Here is a 19,685-nt window from a genome sequence, read left to right as displayed (position 1 = left end):
TGGCAAGGCCTGGTTTTGTGCATGTTGGCTCAATGGATTAGCTTCCTGGTACACTTAATGGAACTGAGCCATCATTAGTGTTATCAGTTTCACCTGTGCCTTTCCTACTATGACAGGTCACAACGTCTGCTATGAGAAGGGCCAATAGACCTTTTTTTTCATTTGGATTTGTCATAGAAGGGAAAGTACAGGTGTTGCTAATAACACTAATGATGCCTCTGTTCTGCAGAGCGACAGTCATAACATAATGGTGGCTACATTCCACCAATGGGAGGTCCTGTTTTATGCATGTTGGCTCACTGGATTAGCTTCCTGGTACACTGAATGGAACTGAGCCATCATTATGTTTCACCTGTGCCTTTCCTCCTATGACAGGTCTAAATATCTGCTCTGAAAAAGGTCTATGAAGAAATGAGCCAAATCAGCAGCTGGCAGCATGCTAAGTGACCCAAATCAAACAAGTCAGCATGATCAACATGTGCATGCTGTGTATGGTTAAATGCTAAATGCTAACATGCTCATGATGATTCCTCCAGCTGTCACATATGAGATTATTATATACCCCCAGTGAGGTTTCTCCTGTTTGTGACAGTCATCCCTGATTTTATTTCTATTTAATCATTAGAGTAAACAGAAATAAAGCAGAAATATTGCCCCGAATCCATGTAGAGATCATCCTTATTATATCTGGATAGTAAATAATATGAGAATATCAGAATGTGTTCAGTCGTTCTTTTTTTTTTTTAAACTTGGAAAATTGGCCTGAAGATGGCACTGTTACCACACATTTAACAGTCTTTTCACCATTTATCATAAAATATTGTATAGTGAAGTTTAGAGGAAAAACCACCAAATAAAGTTTGAGTTTAAACAATATTGATTTTTCTAATTTCCCCTTTTTGAAAGTTTAGTCAAACTTCTGATTGCAAGAAACATGACTTCACCTTTATCTCTAGATGAAGTGAGCTTAGCGTTGGAAGTGAACCAAGTAATTTAGTGTTTATGTTACCTGATGCATGAAGTTACAACCATATCAGGTTACAGCTTCAGTCACGTCTCTGTTTAAAGTCTCAGACTGGAATGGGAAGCTGAAGGAAAAACCCTGTGTCACTCTTTCCCGTTAACTGATAATGACAGATGATTGTTCTGCTTTTATCAGTCAAACATTTCATCCTAAAATCTCAGACAGGCATAACTGGGCAGAACCACCCACTGGTCCCTCATTCAGACTGAATACACAATCAAGTGCCTTTGATTTCACTATCTGCAACAATGCTGCTGGAATGTTTTCACCGTAAAGTAATTGTTTTTTTGTAGATACTTTGAATGGAGCAATCATACTTTGTTAACTACAGAAAATCCTTTCCTACCGTTTACAGACTGCAAACTTAACTATCTGCATGGTTGGAAATACAATTTGTGCAGCTCCAATAAATAAGAAACAAAGAAAGAAAGACAAACTGAACAAAAGCAATGAAGAGTGAAATGCTGCAAAGACAACAAATAAAGGGTGCTTTTCCTATATACACAAGTACTAACCTACATACATGGGGTTTTTTCTATTAGGGGATTCCAAGCATGATTCGAAAGCAACTTTTGCCTTTACAGTAGTCCTTTAATATTTACAGCACAAAAATCCTTTTCCCATTCATAATGTGGCAAATGTATGAAAAGATGTAAAAATCTAAAGAAAGCAAATGGGGAATTGTCATATCCATATATTAACTGCTATGTTTTAGGTAGCCAAATACACAGTCGCCCATAAAGTTGGAATAAAATATTTTTAACCTCTTTCCGTGAAATGATTGTAACAACGTGATTCAAAACTTTATTAATCAATCTCCTCCAAACATATCACTATGAATATTAAACCACAGATAACAGAGGATTGTGTCTGAAAACAGAATTATTCCAACTTTCTGCGTTGCCTATATTTACATATGTTTTGTTTTGTATTCTCTAATGTTTTCAATGATTTCTGTTTTATATAATATAGTGCCTAATGGCACCTTAAGTGGTTCTCTACGGCACCATTTAAATGAGGGTGCAGTATTGCACCTTTAGAATATGGGTGCCATATAGCACCAAAACAGACTCCCCTATAACTATGAGGCAAAGGGCCACTTTTTGGCATAATTTTTACTATGAAGTAACAACAGGATATTGATTGTGTAAAGACAGTTCCCTGTAAAGTTGATAAAAACTCCTATTATTCATTAGAGAACACACGTGAGTGAGTCAGCAGTTATTGTGTTTAAACATTACCAACACTTGTTTCAGGTCCAGGAATTTTTTGCTTTGTCATCATGAATTAAAATAATTACTATAATCTTATCGTCACTATAATTATTTCCTCAACATGGTATTCATTATGACACACTGATCAGTCAGTCATATAATACCTAAACATACACAGTTTTTTTAATGACTCATCAAAGTAGAATACATTTATTTTTACTATGAGGAAGCATTCCCTGTGTTCAGGTTTTGGGAAAAGGCATGACGAACATCTTTGTCATGTAATATGTTTTTAGTCTTGTGATGAAGGATAAAAATAGACGCTGCTTTTCACTTGCCTGCTTCCTGTGTTCTGCTCCGTTTCAAAGAGGACATAATTCTTCATTCTCTCCTCTTGTTTCATTGTTTTGTCTCACCTTCTTTTACATGCTTGCATACTGTGCATTCAAAACCAATCTAACAAGGAAATGTTTGCTAGGACTGAGATGACTGACCCAGTTAGAGTTTACAGTAATAAGTTCCTCGTGTGAAATTCAGATCACAGGGTGGATTGTGTACTTGTACACGTCTGCAGGCCTTCTCGGTAAGCCTCTGTTGTCTGACTGGTACAGTGTCCTGTCCTGTTTTGAGCAACTTTATTTGAATATGTAAACCAAGCAGATATGATAAAGTGCTGGACTGGAATCAAAAGGGACGAATGAGTCAGGAGGACTTGTATAAACTGGTTATTTTACAGTAGGACTTGCCTGTTGTAGCTTACTTCATGAGTTTGGTGATAATCAAAGCCAATATACAAAAACTTGAAAATTGTGGGAATCATTCAAATGAAACAAATAAAAACAACTGAGCTTAAAACACATAAAATGTCACTAATATTATTATCAACAATAATCTGGTGATGTATCAGGACCCAGGGGTTATGAAAATATAATTGCATGAATGACATGACATTTTGGACAGATATGCATGGTCCCTACAGGATCAATCCTAACTAGGGCTGCAAGCAGCAGTGAACGGGCCCTCGCACCCAACGTGCGTCGGGGAGCTGGCCGGTCGTTGGCAAGCACTGCGGTGGTTTCAGACATGGAAAATGTCATGTAAATCAGATGAAGTTTGCAGTATGAGGCTGATTTCCTGTTGTCAGTAGCGGGCGTTATGACATTGACTGCATGTTGTGATAGGGATGTGTTCAGTCATGGACCCTTGTGAATCATAACAAATTTGGGGCAGATTGGACAATGTATGGTGAAGTTTCAACAACTTCCTGTTTCACGGCGTGGATGGTCACCATGGCAACAGCATGAAATAAAAAAGCAAAAGCTTCACGATCTAGCATCATGGAGGGGTTGAGTCTCTGCTGACCTGATTTGAGGTGGATCTGTTCAACCGGTACGGAGCAGTACAAAAGTACAAAAGTATCAGCATGAAAAAGTACTTAAAGTATCAAAAGTAAAAGTACTCATTTTGCTGAATGGCCCCACTCAGATTGTTAAATATATTCCAAATATATTATTAGAATATTTGTATTGATGTATTTATGTAAGCGCTTTAATTTTGTAAAGACAGGGCTCATTTTAACTACTTAATAAACTGTTATTAGGTATAATTAAAACATTGTTTAATCACCTTTAATTGATCATGTTTTTATGTTAAATCTCAGCCTTAAAAGTAACTAAAGCTGTCAGCTAAATGTAGTGGAGTAAAAAGTACAGTATTTGCCTCTAAATGTAGTGGAGTAGAAGTATAAAGTTACACAATATTGAAATACTCAAGTGAAGTACAAGTACCTCAACGTTGTACTCAAGTACAGTACTTGAGTAAATGTACTTGAGTACAATTTTGAGGCAAAGTTACATTCCACCACTGATCTCTCGACACCTTCAAAAAACTGCTCAAACACCATCTGTTCACCAAGGCCTTTAGCCCCCTCAATCCTGTCATCCTTGCCCACTTTATCTTTCAGTTATGTCTATTGTAAAGCATCCTTGGGTTTCTTGAAAGGCGCTCTATCAATTTAAGTTATTATTATTATTATGATAATTATTAATATTAAAAGTAATGACTTTAACAAAGTGTAGAAATGTAAGTATTTTTCCACATACCTTTCACTTGTGATGTAGTGGTTTGTAGCACTCTTGCGTCACAGCAAGAGGGTCGCCTGTTCAACTCCGGCCTGTAGATCTTCTATGTGGAGTTTGCATGTTCTCCAAGTGTCAGCGTGGGTTCTCACAGGATCCTCAAGCTTCCTCCCACAGTCCAAAAACATGCAGCTTAAGTTTAATTGGTGACTCTAAATTCCTCGTAGCAGTGAATAGTTGTCTGTCTCTACGTGTCAGCTCTGTGATAGTCTGGAGATGTCAGCTGGGATCAGCTCCAGCCCCCTGCAACCCGAGTTCAGATAAGCAGTTAAGGATAATTAATTAATTAACTCTTTTTTAAGCAGTTCTCACTACATAAAATAACTTTTTTATGTACTTTGTACATTCTTTCGATCATGTTTTATACATTCACTCATTCAATATTCATCTATTTTTAGTTTAGATTAATGTAAAGCACACTGAATTGCCACCGTGTACGAAATGCACAATATAATCTACTAATGGTTACACTTGATCGCCCATAAAGTTGGAATAAAATATGTTTTACCTTTTTCCATGAAATGATTGTGACAATGTGATTTATTCTTGACAGATAAAGTGTATATCTTCTCAAAACTTCATTAATCGATCTCTTCCAAACATATCACAATGAAAATTAAACCACAGTTTAGGATTGCGTCTGATAATAAGATTATTCCAGCTTTATGGGCAACTGTGTAGTTCCTCATTTTCACATCCGGTAGATCCAGAGCAACATTGCATTTTTCTGTGCAACCTGATGAACGTCAGTCAAACGTACACTCTCTTTTTGCTCTGTTTTTGGTCTCTACCAACTTGTTCTGGAAATATCTGGCTCTTAAGCTGCTAAATATCAAGTTTCAGTCGATGTCTGTTCACAGGCTTCCATATGAATACATTTATTTCATCCTGGTTGGAATTGTTTATTGGGGCTCCAATTATTAAGGAAGTGATACGGTACTTAAAAATGCAGCAACAAGTACTGGCGCATACAGTGAAAACTCATTTCTTGGAAACTATTATGTTTAAATTCCAAAGGACACCTGTTATGGGTCCTTGGGCTCCAGGGTGTGGACAAAATACAACAAATATCTTTAACACAGTATAACACAGTGGTAGTGAATACCAGTTTAGTGAATACCAGTTTGGTGGAGCTTTTAGTGTTGAGTTCCAGAGGTGGTGACTAACGTTGCTGCTACTGTTTGCTACATGTCAGTCATTTTGACATTTTCAAGTGGCATACCTATTGTGCAATGCTGAGAGTGGTGTGGCAAGTTTAAGGCTGTAGCTACTGTTAACAACTAATATATATAAAAAAAATAAAAATTAAAAAAAATCAGCAGGTTGTCTCTTATGTTTTGCATTTTTTTATTGAAAATATATATATATATATATATATATATATATATATATATATATATATATATTAGGATGGGAACTGACTGTTTAGCTGCAAGCTGAATGAATATTTTAAATAAAATAAAATAAAAACAACAGTACATGTTAAATTTCACCCAAACATTCAAAAACCAAACATAAACAACAGCCAGTAACTATACCAAGCATACTAACTAACAAATATACAGTAACATAGATAACATTTGAAATATCTGTACCAACATCATAAGCTGCACCCAGCAGAGGTTTGGTTTCTGTAACATTACAGTGTCATACTGCACATTTAATGATTTTGATAGGAGCACTGTTCTTCTGTCATTCAGAGATCAAGTTGGACTTCTCAGTGTTCCCACACTGTGGTGAATCAGGTACGAGGACCCCATTGTGGAGAGTAGGCAGAGTTTCTAATGCAGGGACCACACAGTCAAAAGCAGGATCTGTTAAAACAAAGAACTGGGTTCAACTCTCAGGTATTTAAAAATGTACATGCTGTCATCATCAGAATTAAGATAGTCATACCTGTATGCTTTTCAGAGATACCGCCTCCATTTCTGTTCTGTTTCCTCCTCTGATACACTAAAATAAAAAAAATGATAATCAGATGAGGAAATAGAATGACAGTGGCAAATTCCGTGGTTGGTTCATTCAAATGAAATGTGCATTTTGCACTTCCTGATGCCATTTACAGAGGAATACGTGCTTAAAGTCCATATCCAGCCCTTTGAAATATGCAACAATCAACCAAAAGAAAAACTAATATTACACACCTTGCAAACAGCACAAGTTAAGGCCACACATATACTGTGACAAATGACAATTTAAACACTGTGTACAGCAGTGTTATTATTTTTGAGTGTGCAGGGCTTATCAGAAGTGTGTGACAAAGTCTGTGAGTTTGAGGGTTGGACACTGGACCTGCGCCTAAATCCATTTTGGTACGAGTGCTTACATAACAGTAAGTCAACAGAGAAAACAGTACTGCAGGCCTGCAGCTTGTGATTATCTACCTACCAGTTAACAGCACATGGAGCACCAGGGTGATAATTATGATGCCAGAGAGGCAAACACCAGCAGGGACAACAACCCAGGTCAAGTCCAAAGATGGCTGACTGGAGATGACAGGTCTGAGGGCCGGTGTTTCATCTGTGAAGATAATAGACTTTTAGACATATGGCACCTGGTTGATAGGACTTTACATGTGGCTTTTGAGGGGACTGAAATCCTCCAAAAAGCAGCTTAATGAAATCCATATTCATGTGTATTGTTGCTGCAATACGCGGCCAAATCAATTATGACAGAAGCAAAGGAAGTCAGGTAATGTAGTATAAAGAGCGACAAAGTCTACAAAGGAGAAGTTTGTGTTGCACAGATGGACTAAACAAATACATGACGTTGACGCAGGAGACCACTGTTCCAAGTGAAACCAAACGGTAATGTTGACTTATGTTATATTTATATACATAATATATAATACATATATAATATGTTGACTTAAGTTATAGAGACTAACCCAAATCGGACACATCTGCAATGTCACACTTTCCGGTGTTTTCACGGTGATTTGGAATACGATCACCACCATTAGTATAGGTATTATTGATTTATACATATTTAAAAACGTGTCATGCTCAGGCGACGATCTTAAAAGTACATCTGTATTTTTACTGTACTGTATTTTATTGTGAAGGACAGAAGAACGGTCCGGGTGTGTTGATAACGATGGTTGATAATGGTAATTTTTTTTTGGCTTACCCAGAAACATCCAATTTCGCCTGAAAAACTTGTCCTTTTCCCGACTCTGGTAAACCCGAGGCTAAAGTACACGGTTAAAACAATATATGGCTCGAAAGATAAGAAGTTAGACTTTAGTTTCATACCATTGAATTAATTAGAAGCATAACATGATCATTTATATTAGTAGTTAATGTGAAATTTTGATAGAATTTTATTCGAAGGGTGTCCCATTTGTGAAACAGTTACGTTAATGTAGTATAAAGAGCGACAGAGTCTGCAAAGGAGGAGTTTTCGACACAGATGGAACAAACAAATACATGTTGTGACCCAGGAGACCACTGTTCGTGTTCCGAGTGAAACCAAACGTCAATGTTGACTTATATTATCTTTAAAGTTAAGTTAAGTTAAGTTAAGTTGCGTAACTACGTTCATGTAAATTAGAGCTTTACAGGGGCTGGTAGGTGGATTTTTTCCCTTTGGACGGAGCCAGGCAAAGCCCCGTTTCTTGTCTTTATACAAGCAAGCAAATGTCATTTCAGGACAACAAAACAATTATCTGTGTTCAAACAGACTTTTGAAAGATACAACAAGACATAACCAGTATATATTTCTGCTCTCTACAGTTTCTCATTGTTTTCAGTCCTCAATTTTGCTTAAAGACACTGGAGCTCATAATGTTTTCATCCATCATTGCACACAAATCTAAAGTGGACTACATGATGGCGGTAAATCCTTTTATTTTTGAAAATGATGCCAAGAAACCACTTAGGGCATGATTGCCCTATAAACATCATGGTCTATTACTGCTTCAAACCACGTTTTTAAAGAATAAGTAGTGGAAACCATTTGCTGTTCAAACTGATGTGGTGCCTCAGGTTGTGAATATTTAAAGGAAGAAAGAGTTGGGACAGACCACACAGAAAGGGACCAAAGAAGATAATTAATTCATTACAGAGCAGTAAAAACATACTTACTGCATTTCTCGAGACAATGAATGACGGTGGCAGCAAAGTTCACATCCAGCCTCTTCACCTAATGAAATACAAAGCATGTATTCAAAGTCATTAAATGTGATGGAACATGCAGTTGACCTCAAAGGACCAATTAAATACCTAAACATACCTGGAGACAAGAGTTGCATAAATCCCCGGCCAAGTGTAAACCAACAGCTTTGTGTTTTTCCTGTGAAAGAGACAAAAGAAACAGAAACAAAAACATGTTATGGAAGTTGCCATGGTTTCTGTTTTGCTTTTATTCCCTCTTTCATGTCTGTGTTATTCAGGAGAAAGAGGATTGATTGGTGAAGCTTGACAGTTTAATATCAGTACAAACACACAGCTGCTCCCCAGAAAACATGTTTTTGCACATTTTATGTAGCCGTTATGTTGGCAGATACTGTTTGATTGAAGGTGTAATAAGCTTTAATTGCTTTGTTGATTGCATATGGTGCTTTTTAGCTACAACAGCTCAGAGGGGACTTGTTGCTTCATAGCAATTAAAAGGAAATATATATAACGGAAGTAGTCTTGAAGAGTATCAAATTCACAAGAAATTTAGTTCAACCATGTTGCGACAGCTCTTTCATGTCACTCATGCTGATGCTTCCACACAGCGAGGCAACAACGGGTCAATGAAAGGTTTGAGAAGTATGAAAAAGATAAGAATCATTGGTTTTGTGTGGTACCTACCACATGCACGGTGTGTGTTTCGGTGACCTGGCACTCATTAGACCCTTCGGACTTCACACACAGCCCCACAGAAAACGTTGCAGTGATCTGTGACAACATGTTCACGTCTTCCTGACCTTGTTGTCTCATCACCTCCCATGCTGCAAATGATTACACAGCTGTCATTATAATGACCAATTCCAGACACCAGATTACATAAAGCCTGTCATTAGTGTCATAATGTCATTAAAGATAGCTGACTATCAGGTAGATTTACTGCCATGTAATAAAAAGTGGTACCTTTGATTCTGACATCAGCGAAGGGGCACCTGGTCCAGGACTCAGAGCCTGCAGTGAACTGAAGAACATTGTACAATTAAATTTCGCAGTGCACTTTATCTAACAGTTACATAAAGCTCATAAACGTAACCCCACAGGAATGAGGAATTAATCTTAATTATGAATAAATCTAAGTGAATGTGCTTGTTAAACATAGTATACCAGTACGCCCACATAAAAAGTTCCAGTTAACTGTTTAACCACTGTTGTAAATCCGAGCACAACATAAAAAAAGAAACAAAAGCAGCATTACTTCTGCTTTGTGGAAAGGTTACCAGTCAATGACAAAGCTGTACTTAGCTAGAAAGGATGAGGGTTTGACCACAGTGTTCCCCTTTTTTAATGTAGTCACCACACAGTAAAAGTGTTTAGCAGGGTGTCCTTATATAGCAATGAACTGACACAGCAGGGGAAATTATTTTAGCATTGTTTCCAAACTGAAGAATTTCATTGTTTGTTTGATCAAATTTCTATGCCCTTTTATAGCTCTGTCACTCTATCCTATTAGCTTCCTGGCTAACTGACCAGCGCTGGCTAACCAGTAACCTTATTTGTGTAAAGCCAATGTGGAAGTGCCTTATACCTGCGTTCTTTCCAGCCTGATTGAATAAATGTGTATGAGACCGTCCTTCTCACTTAATTTATTGTCTTGGTTAACAATTTCCAAAGGAGTTTTTGGTCTTAATTGCTAGTTTCAAGTCTGCTTCAACACAGCTTGATGCTCATTTTGTAAATTAGGGTCTAATTTAGAGTGAATTAGACAATAAAGTGGACTGTCTTTCAGGGTGTGGCTACCTTGTGATTGTCAAGTTGCTACCATGGTGTCCGTGTTTTCATCCGAACTTTGATCTTTAACGGTGTGTTTTCAGTTAATGAAGGCTATAAAGACTCTAAGGAGTCAACTGTTCATCTTTGCACCTTGCTAGCCGAGCTAGCAACCCCCCTTTCAACCAAATATGGTCACTTCTGGCACCAAAAACCCAAGAAGGAGATGGCTGAAATGCCAAGCTCAAAACAAACTCAAGATTCAAGACTAAAGGTAGAACACAAACCAATTGGTGATGAGCCTACGGTCCCAAATGTTAACAAAATCTACCTAACAGCACTTCTAAATCTCGCAATCAGAAGAGAAGAAGTTGCTGTACCCATAAGAATAGTTATGCCTCTAAATCCTCTGTAAAATAACATGCTATTTTCACACGGTTTTTGTTTGATATACATAAACAAGATATGACATATGACTGTGTTAATTAGGGAGTTTGAGAAGTTCTAGTCTAGGGGTTAAAGACATCTTAGACAGCTGAAGCTAGCTTTTTCCCAGTTAACACGATTGTGCAGAGCTACACTAACCAATTGCTAACTGTAGCTTCTTATTTAACCCTCCTGTTATGTTCGTTTCTCAGGAACAGCAATAAAGTTTGTGGGTCAGTTTGACCCGAGGCATATTTTATAATCCAAAAGTGTCCGAAACTAAAAAATCCCGATAAACATTGTTTACATTTCATGATTAACTCCATTTCTAACCATTTAAATCAATATTTAGTGCAATGGTGTTCTTTACCTCTCACAGATCAGGTTCAGTGAGGATAATTCACTCGTTTTTCATAAAATAAAAAGCATGTTAAAACTTTTTTGTATGTGCATTGGAAAGACCTACATATCAAATACAATGGTATTTACATTAGATTGATTAAAAAAATTTAATAAATACTTTTAACTATTGAATTTCTTCTTTTTTTTTTTTCAATTTTCTAACTTGGAAATGGGTCAATTTGACCCGCAACATAACAGGAGGGTGAACAAACATACATCAATTCTTAACTGAGTGACTCTAGCTACTGTAGCTGGTGGAAGGGGATTCTACCATAAACAGACATGAGAACACGATGAGTCAAAGTCAACAACATGATTTATGTCAGCCCTATTGTTCGTCCAAAGAGAAACTCTTGAAGAGCCAAAGGGGGAAAAGTGATCATTACCTTCATGCACAGCTGAGGGTGAGGATCCACTTTAGTAAATGTTATCTGAAAAGCAAAAAATGTGAAAAAGTAATTAGTGAAACACAGCAGCACTTTAAATGTTTAGTTTAGATCAGACTGATCTAAACAAAGAACAAAAAAAGTTTTGTTTGGGTTCAGACTTAAAATATGTTTGTTTTTTTAATGTCAACCGCATTGGCTTTCAGCTGGGAGTCTCTCTGCGTCACTGGCTATTTTTATATCAACAGAGAATTCCCTTCTCAAGTGACATGATTGCAGGATTTATCCGATGACGATCTCTGATCAAAATACAATCTCAGTTTCGTTTAAAGATTCCCAGGTGCGTCAGCTTACCATTCATTCCTGCAACGTCACTGTTTGCAGCGACTGTTTGGACAAACTTTATATGGTTCTAACTCAACATTTATATGAGCTTCAGCAAAAGGTTAGAATAAACCTTTTTGGCCTTAAATCATTTTGAAAGTAACATTTTTTAGACATCTGGCAAAGTAAACACTTTTCTTTGACATCATGAGAAATAAACAGCTGCCAACTAAACTTTTTCCCTGTGTATAAAGTGCACTAAGTCATCGGGGTACACAGTGACAGAATTATGCTTTGCTTATGACGTAAATGAGAACTTCAAGTGATTCGTGACCATAACAAGCAACAAGGTAAACACAACTGCAGTTGTAGACTTGTACCTTTTCTCTGCTAACATTCTGTGAGGAGTGAGCCAGATCCACACACACACCATCCTCTCTTTTCTGGCACAACACAACCACAGCAGTCACAGGACAGAGGGGCTCCCATGACAGCATCTCCTCCATTGGGTTAAAGTTTATTCCAGTCCACAGCTCCTCGAGACCTGCAGGCAGAGGAGGTCGTAATCTTTTCAGATGATACGGCATCAGTTTGAAATACTACAACCCACGCTCAGTTTACTGTGGAATTTTTGTGACGAAAAGCTGTCGAGTGACTCACGGTCTCTGAAGGGGCAGACCTGGACTCTGGGAGCATCCACGACAGCTGACCATCCCTGTGAGCAATGTATTAGCAAATATTGAATCCCTTTTCCTGGAAGTGATTACTAATAGAAGTAGATCACGAATGCTTTAACAAGGAGTGTGGGCAGGAGCTTTACCTCAATGCAGAGGCAGGGCAAAGGTCGGGAGTACGAGAAAGTGGCGCTCTTTACGGGTTCGCTCTTCTTTATCTGGAAGGTAAACACAGTTTTATAACATCTATCCATCATTCTTTGGCATGTGAGTTTGTGTTTGACGATTCTTGGGGATTCCGCAGTCACATGATTGATTAGCTACATTTTTCACTGGCAGGGTCTGATAAGGTCGAGCTGTGAGAGTTTCCAAGAGGTTTCCAACTGAGCACCTCTATTAAACTGTTCCTTTAATATCCAATGCATCCAACTATAGTATTTCATTAGTTACATTCACATTTTTCTTAAAAGTTTGCAGAAAATTAAAGGAAGTGAGTCAATGAGGGACCTTCTGACTCAGCAACTCGTTACCAGGAAAAAGGATTTGAGAAACAAGGGGATACTCAGTTTCCAGTAAACAGAGGGACTAACCAGTGTGTAGGCCCCCGTTCCAACGCAGATAAAATCCTTACGGCACAGACGGAGGTGGTAGTCGTGATCTTCCATCATGTCTGACACCCTGACATTCAGCTGCTTCCTCTCTGAGTTCACATCATATGACAGCCTCCCAGCTGAATAAGACAGAGGGCAATGTTAGTGAGAGATCAACCTGACTGTTGGTTGTGCCTAAGTGGCTGCAAGATAAATCTGAGGGGTCAAACCATGAAAACAATATCTGTAACATAATATGGTCTATTTATCAACTATTTTTCTCCAATCTTTGCTTTTTCTTGTTAAATACTGATAGTTATACTTCTTCAGGCTTGTAGCACTTACAGTCATTGAAAAATTATTAGACACTCCTTGTTTTTTCACTTTATTGTTGATTTTAATAAAGGTAAGGTACACTTGTTTGGACAAATATAATGATAACAACAAAAATAGCTGATAAGAGGTTAATTTAAGAGCTGATATATTTTATAATAATAATAATAATAATAATAATAATAACCAAAATCATTATGAAGAAAACCATGGAAAATGTCTAGATATCAGCTCTTAAATTAAACTCTTATGAGTTATTTTTGTTGTTATCATTATATTTGTCCAAACAAATGTACCTTTAGTCGTACCAGGCTTTAAAATGAACAATAAAGTTAAGAAAACAAGGGTTGTCTGATCATTTTTTCCATGACTGTATGTGAATATAACAGTCTCAGAGGAGAACGTGGCTCTTTGAATAAACTCAGAAGCAGGTAGTAGGACAGGCACAGGAGCTAAGCAATGTACTAACTATTCACTGCTATACCTGACCGTGAGACGGCCCTGATTAAGCCTAAGTAGAGAGAACTGAAGCCGTTCCATGCTCTTGTCAAAGCCATCAGACTCCATTGACAAAGCAGTAATTTTATGGTAAAACATTGAAAATATTGTTAATATAGAATGCCCTGTCCACAGCAGTATGTCCCTTAGCCTCTGCTTCTCCTGCTGACCTCCATCTACTGCATATAATACATTAACTATGGATAAGCCCCTTATAAAACCCCACTTTAAAACAAAATCAAAACTATCTATTTTAATGCTAAAAGGGCAAAAATGTTGCTCCCACTGGCTTACAAAACTGTACGGTTAAGACATAATATGTACTCACTGATGCATTCTGGGACGTGTCTTCGCAGATCTTCACTGTTGCAGCCTGTGGAGAAATAAACAATGCTTAAACTACAAATAGCCATGGAGATAAAGTTACAGACATAACTCCTGTATGTGTAACTTTACATAATATCCACCGTCCAGTTTTCTCCTCTAAATCATTTACCTTTATCATAACATTACTGTGGACCAAAGTCTTCCTAATGTCAGTTTTCTATCAAATATTTGAGAGCTCACACTCCATCACTTATTGACTCAATTTATTTGCTGTGTAATTTATTCCGTCTTCAGCTGCTTTATTTCCTGTTTAACTAAAAGTCCTGCTCCCATGAGTGTGTGTTTGCGTAAGAGAGAGATGCAAACCTGGAGCGTCATAGGTGCCTGTCCAGGTTACGCCACAGTAGCTTGGCACAGTTTTCACAGTAACTTGCACATGTTGGCTCTGGGAAATGTCAGTGCAATCATTCATAACTTCCACCTTCAGGAGAAAGGGCAAAGAAAAACAATTGCTGTCATACTTCTGCCATGGTTCACAAATGTCATCCTGGACACGTGGACATGTTTAGATGCAAAAAAGTGGACTTGAAACAATGGATTATGTGTTCGTGAAACTTTCAGAGTCAAATTAGTAACCACTCAAGCCAGGTTTTGAGAGTTTATGTCTTAAAAATTATGTTAAAAAATGCACCACATATCAAAATAACTATAATGTCCTGCCTGATCCATGTCTACCAACATTTGATCTGTCTTTATATGGAAAAATCATCTTTAATGTGTGTCCACGAATGAGAGAAATGACACTAAACTTCCAGGAATTACAGAAAAATATCTTCATGATTCTACTGTTTTGGAAATCAAATTTCATCCTATAATCTCCTACTTCCTATATGTACAGTCATTGAAAAAATAATTAGACCACCCTTGTTTTCTCTAACTTCTTGTTTATTTTAATGCCTGGTACAATTAAAGGTTAATTTGTTTGTACAAATATAATGATAACAAGAAAAATAGCTGATAACAGTTTAATTTGAGAGCTGATATTTAGACATTTAACATGGTTTTCTTGATAATAACCAAAATCATTAACAATAAAACCATGGAAAATGGTTAGTTATCAGCTCTTAAAATAAACTCTTATCAGCTTTTTTTGTTTTTATCATAATATTTGTCCAAACAAATGTACCTTGAGTTGTACCAGACATTAAAATGAACAAGAAATTGAAGAAAACAAGGGTGGTCTAATAGTTTTTTGTATGACTTTATTTGCTTGGCTTGCTTACTTAATGGTACAAGAAAGTTACTCTTGCTTCATAGAAATGATAACAAAAGGTTTAAAAAACAAGTCAAACTGTGTCTGTGGTGCTGTAACTGTACCTGCAGGCCAGCCTTTCTTTCTCTGGATGTTTTTGTGAAGCTAAATATTTGGCAGCTGGCCATCATCCCCGCGGTGACGGTGCAGACGGACACACCGTGGACGGACTCTGGAGAAAAAATATGTTTCAAGGTCACACTGTGAAACATTGGTTAACAGTACCTGTTAACCAGCTAGTTAAGCATTCAAAAACTATTCATGCATGTCATTGCAAGTCAGCATTATCATACAGGAAGAACAGTATCACGTTTTATTAGAGTGGATTCAAAGTGGGGATTTCCCCCACTCCAGCCCGGGCAGTAGAGATATCCATTGAGATTTATATTTATAATGCCCTGTGGAAGACGATAAGTGTGCATGTGCCTGCCAGCATGCGAGTTTGGACACACACCTTATCAGTTGGAGCCTGTGTGTGAATTCAGGAACAGATTCAGTAATAGACATACCCATGACGCAAAAGCAGAAGTTTGATCATGGAAAGTAGGTCTATAAATGAGACTTCCTTCACTGTGTGTCATCAGTGATGCACCCCTCTAACCATGACTAGCCCCGCACTGGCAGGACTACACCCAAACAGTAGTATTTGAAACTTCCTCATGAAGCTGAAGTTGCGTATCAACTTCTGTAGCGAATATACAGTTACCAGAGACCATCTAGCGATAGAATATCACAACCCTTGTTCAGTCCGCACCCATTTTCAAACTACAGGTGTGTAGTTAGGTTCAAAAGTAAAGTTTTGTGACTGCACCTTGCACGAAGACGGACAAAGTACTCAAATCCACCTCTGTGGAGGTTCCTGCTACAGTAGGTGTCTCCAGGACGACATTTTTTCCATCACACACACATACATTTACAAGGTGAAAAACTATCAACTGATATATATAGTTACTACAGCAACATCTCCAGTATCTAGTGGGATCTAGGGTTGTAAATCACAAGTTGCATCACGATACGATTCTTTGGCCAATGATGCGATATTTGCTGATATCACAAACTCTGCCACAATACAACTGACAAAAAGCAATTGAAATAGGATTTGACCATTTCACTTCCAGATATGTAAAAACTAGGGGGAAAATGAATTTCAAAATAAAGGCATATCTTAGATAGATGACACTATGTATCAATATTTTCCTTTGTATTGATGAAATTGAGTCGGTGATCTTGAATTGCTGTATAGATACAGCTCAGTGTTTCAATAGACTCCTAGTGGGGTGATGATTATTTTTTAAGGTCTACCATTTCGTCACTTAGGTCTTTGTCTCGATTTGTTGTTCCAAACCCTACGAGCTAATGTGGTAACTGACCATCAGAGTTTCCCACCTTGTGGATGAGAAAAGTAGGGCTGCCCATACAATATGTTTCATGATACAGGGGTCACGTTTCAATATATTGTGATATATTGTGATAGTGTAAGCCAGGCAATATATTCCAATTTGTTTTATCTAATTTCAAGTTAAACGGTGGGATTTGCATTTGCAGTTATGGCAGTCCCTATGACATCATAAAACTGCTTTTTGAACAATCTTCACACAGAGATTATTAATTAAAAAATGGTTACAGTGTTTTGAGGATCAATACATATTTCACTTAACAAAACAATACTCAAGTGTCTTGATATTTCTCACACCCATACACTGTAGGAGAAAAGTCAACTAGATGATAACTGAATGAGCAGCATATTAATAACATTTTTAATTAAAGCCTTCCTTCACATCAACATACCAGTCAGTTGTAATGTGGTTTTGATCCTGAGGCGCATTGAGCACTTCTGCCTGCCCTCACAAATCATGACTGGGGAGAGGCTGATGTTGTGGAACACGGAGGAGGTGTTGAGACCGACAGCAGGGTCTTGGCACGGAGGAGGAAACCAATCTACGCATGAGATAAGGGAGGAAAAACACTCATATCAGGGCACATACTGCCACATGCTTCAAAGAAACAGTCACTTCAGCCATAACAACATTTTCATTATGTTCTGGTTGGTGTTTCTGTAGTTTACTTCCCGTGAAGTGACATGCGTGTTAAATATTATGTAAAATGAGATGTGATGTGATGATCACACATTGGGTGTGTGCTTCAACTGCTGTTTAGGTGTTTTTTCTTCCTCATTTCTTCATTAAGAAAGAAAAACATTTTAAAATTTCTCAATAATGTTCCGCTTAAGCCCTTTTCCAAACAGATATGGATCTGGGTGTACAACTGGTTTAATTTCACGCCTACACAGTTCTCAGGGGTGCATTTTATAGCAGGGTTAAGTACTATAACAGGCCTTCATCTTCAGATCTTGTTCCGATAGGAGGTTTTAGCGTGGTTTGTGGACTTCCTCAGCCCTGTCCTGAATGCAAGTCTAAATGCTGAATGCAGTGTCCAAATGCACAAAGTACCAGATGATATTTTATTGTGCAGAATCACATCCTATGTGCATGCATGAGTGAAGATGTGATGCATGTCTGTACTCACTGCCTGGCTTGGTCTTGCACTGAAGGCCCTGCAAGGAGGAAAAGTGAAAAAAGAGAGAATGAAACAACCTTTAAATCTTTTCAGTGAATCATTTTGAGAACAAGCTCTATCAATAAGGTAATTCTTAACACAGAGAACAAAGGTAGAAGTTCTTGTGAGGAGGGAATTCCCAGAAAATAAGGAGCTGTTTACATCCTCATTGCTCTTTCAGGTAAAACCCAACCTGTTTGTGTTTTTGCTGCTGTTTGTTATGGCCCAAAATGCAGCCAAATACTAACTCAGCTAATAATCAATTAGTCCGCTAGTCGTTCCATGCTTTAATTAGGCAGCTGCAAAAAGAGCCTGTGGTACACTTTTATGAAGCTAAACTACAAACTCTTGCAGAACATGCAACGGTGTGCATCACCAAGGTCATTAGGTGGAATATGCTTAGGCACACTTCCAAAGCTTTGTATAAAATACATCCGTGTTTATTCATCAGGCAGGAAAGATGCTCTGTGGGAACCATTCCACACATTCACACTATTCCTGCAATGATGTCATAAATGTGTCTTCTAAATAAAGTAAAAACATTCTCCGGGCTATTCATCTTTTTGTTATAAAACCAAACAAAATCCTGTATCCAGTAACAAGCTCATTCACATGACCTCATAGTTGCGTCATGGCGTCATGTCTGGAAAAGGTTGTGAATTGGGGGCGAGGTTAACATATGCCTGTAGGAACTTGCAAAAGATTTGTGTCTTTATTGTGCACTTACAACTCTACCACTGAGGGGGACAAGGAAACAAGCTCTGTTGTTATCTACCCACTCTCCACCCAACAAGATTTGCAGTGAATGATAAGTTAAGTAAAACTGTATGGGATTAAAAAAATACTAATAAAAGCCTTATAGAATTAGACACCAGCTCCCTTAATGTGCATGCTTGCAAGTGCAATATGCATGCTCACTTTTGCATAGTATGCATTTATAAAAAATGTTTCAGTGAGTCAATAAGTGAGTCACAGGAGATTGTGTGTTTTTACGGCACGGACAAGAGCCCTTTCATCATAATTAAAATGATCAAGTCATGCTTAGAATGTGCTCTAGGAAAGTGATACTTAAAGGATTATTAATAGTCCAGGTATAACAAAAGGTATAATAGACATGGGTGTTTTTCTTTCACCTGCTTGGAACAACAAGAAGCCATATTGCTGTAGTATGAACAGCAGCAGCAGAAACAGTAGTAGTTAAAAATAGGACATTACTATATTTAGTAGCTTAAACAGAAGTGAGTGTTCCTGAGGATGCGGTTTTACCTGAGAACACCTGGTGCCACATTTCTTTATCCTCTCCAGTCCAATGCTTTCTGCTGCAGCTCCATTCAGACCCAAACAACAGGGAGACATCAACAAGGCGACCCAGAGGATCATTTTCACTAGCCAGCACTAAAACTTCTTCTTTCACTGCTCTGCTTCTCTGGCTCCTTTAATTTGTTTTTCTTCTTCCTTATGTTCCTCTTGTCACCTCCTTTTCTGGCCAGGGCTGAGTGGCAGGGCCAGATGAGGCTTGGCCTGGTGTCACAGGTAGTTGGATGATTAGGAGGCTCTCCTATTTATTTTGTATCCACTCCAGTAGTGTACTGGGGTAGA

The 19,685-nt window shown here is 37.9% G+C and overlaps 1 protein-coding gene across 1 annotated transcript; it reads right to left on the bottom strand.

Annotated features, from left to right (window-relative positions):
* Positions 1-5,767: 5,767 nt before the first annotated feature.
* On the bottom strand, positions 5,768-19,472 carry il17rel (interleukin 17 receptor E-like). The gene is made up of 18 exons (XM_059326176.1): positions 19,353-19,472; positions 18,057-18,084; positions 17,319-17,468; positions 15,596-15,702; positions 14,585-14,699; positions 14,220-14,264; positions 13,061-13,200; positions 12,617-12,688; positions 12,457-12,511; positions 12,177-12,340; positions 11,473-11,517; positions 9,455-9,512; positions 9,176-9,315; positions 8,610-8,669; positions 8,462-8,519; positions 6,765-6,896; positions 6,273-6,329; positions 5,768-6,190 (listed from the first exon to the last, which is right to left on the bottom strand). The coding sequence occupies exons 1-18, from the start codon at positions 19,464-19,466 to the stop codon at positions 6,069-6,071; spliced, it is 1,662 nt and encodes a 553-aa protein (XP_059182159.1). The 5' UTR covers positions 19,467-19,472; the 3' UTR covers positions 5,768-6,068.
* Positions 19,473-19,685: the final 213 nt, after the last annotated feature.

The sequence above is a fragment of the Centropristis striata genome, chromosome 22 (assembly GCF_030273125.1).
Source record: "Centropristis striata isolate RG_2023a ecotype Rhode Island chromosome 22, C.striata_1.0, whole genome shotgun sequence".
Classification (NCBI taxonomy): Eukaryota; Metazoa; Chordata; class Actinopteri; order Perciformes; family Serranidae; genus Centropristis; species Centropristis striata.
Note: the sequence above shows the minus strand (reverse complement) of the source record. Positions and strands in the feature narration are given on the sequence as shown.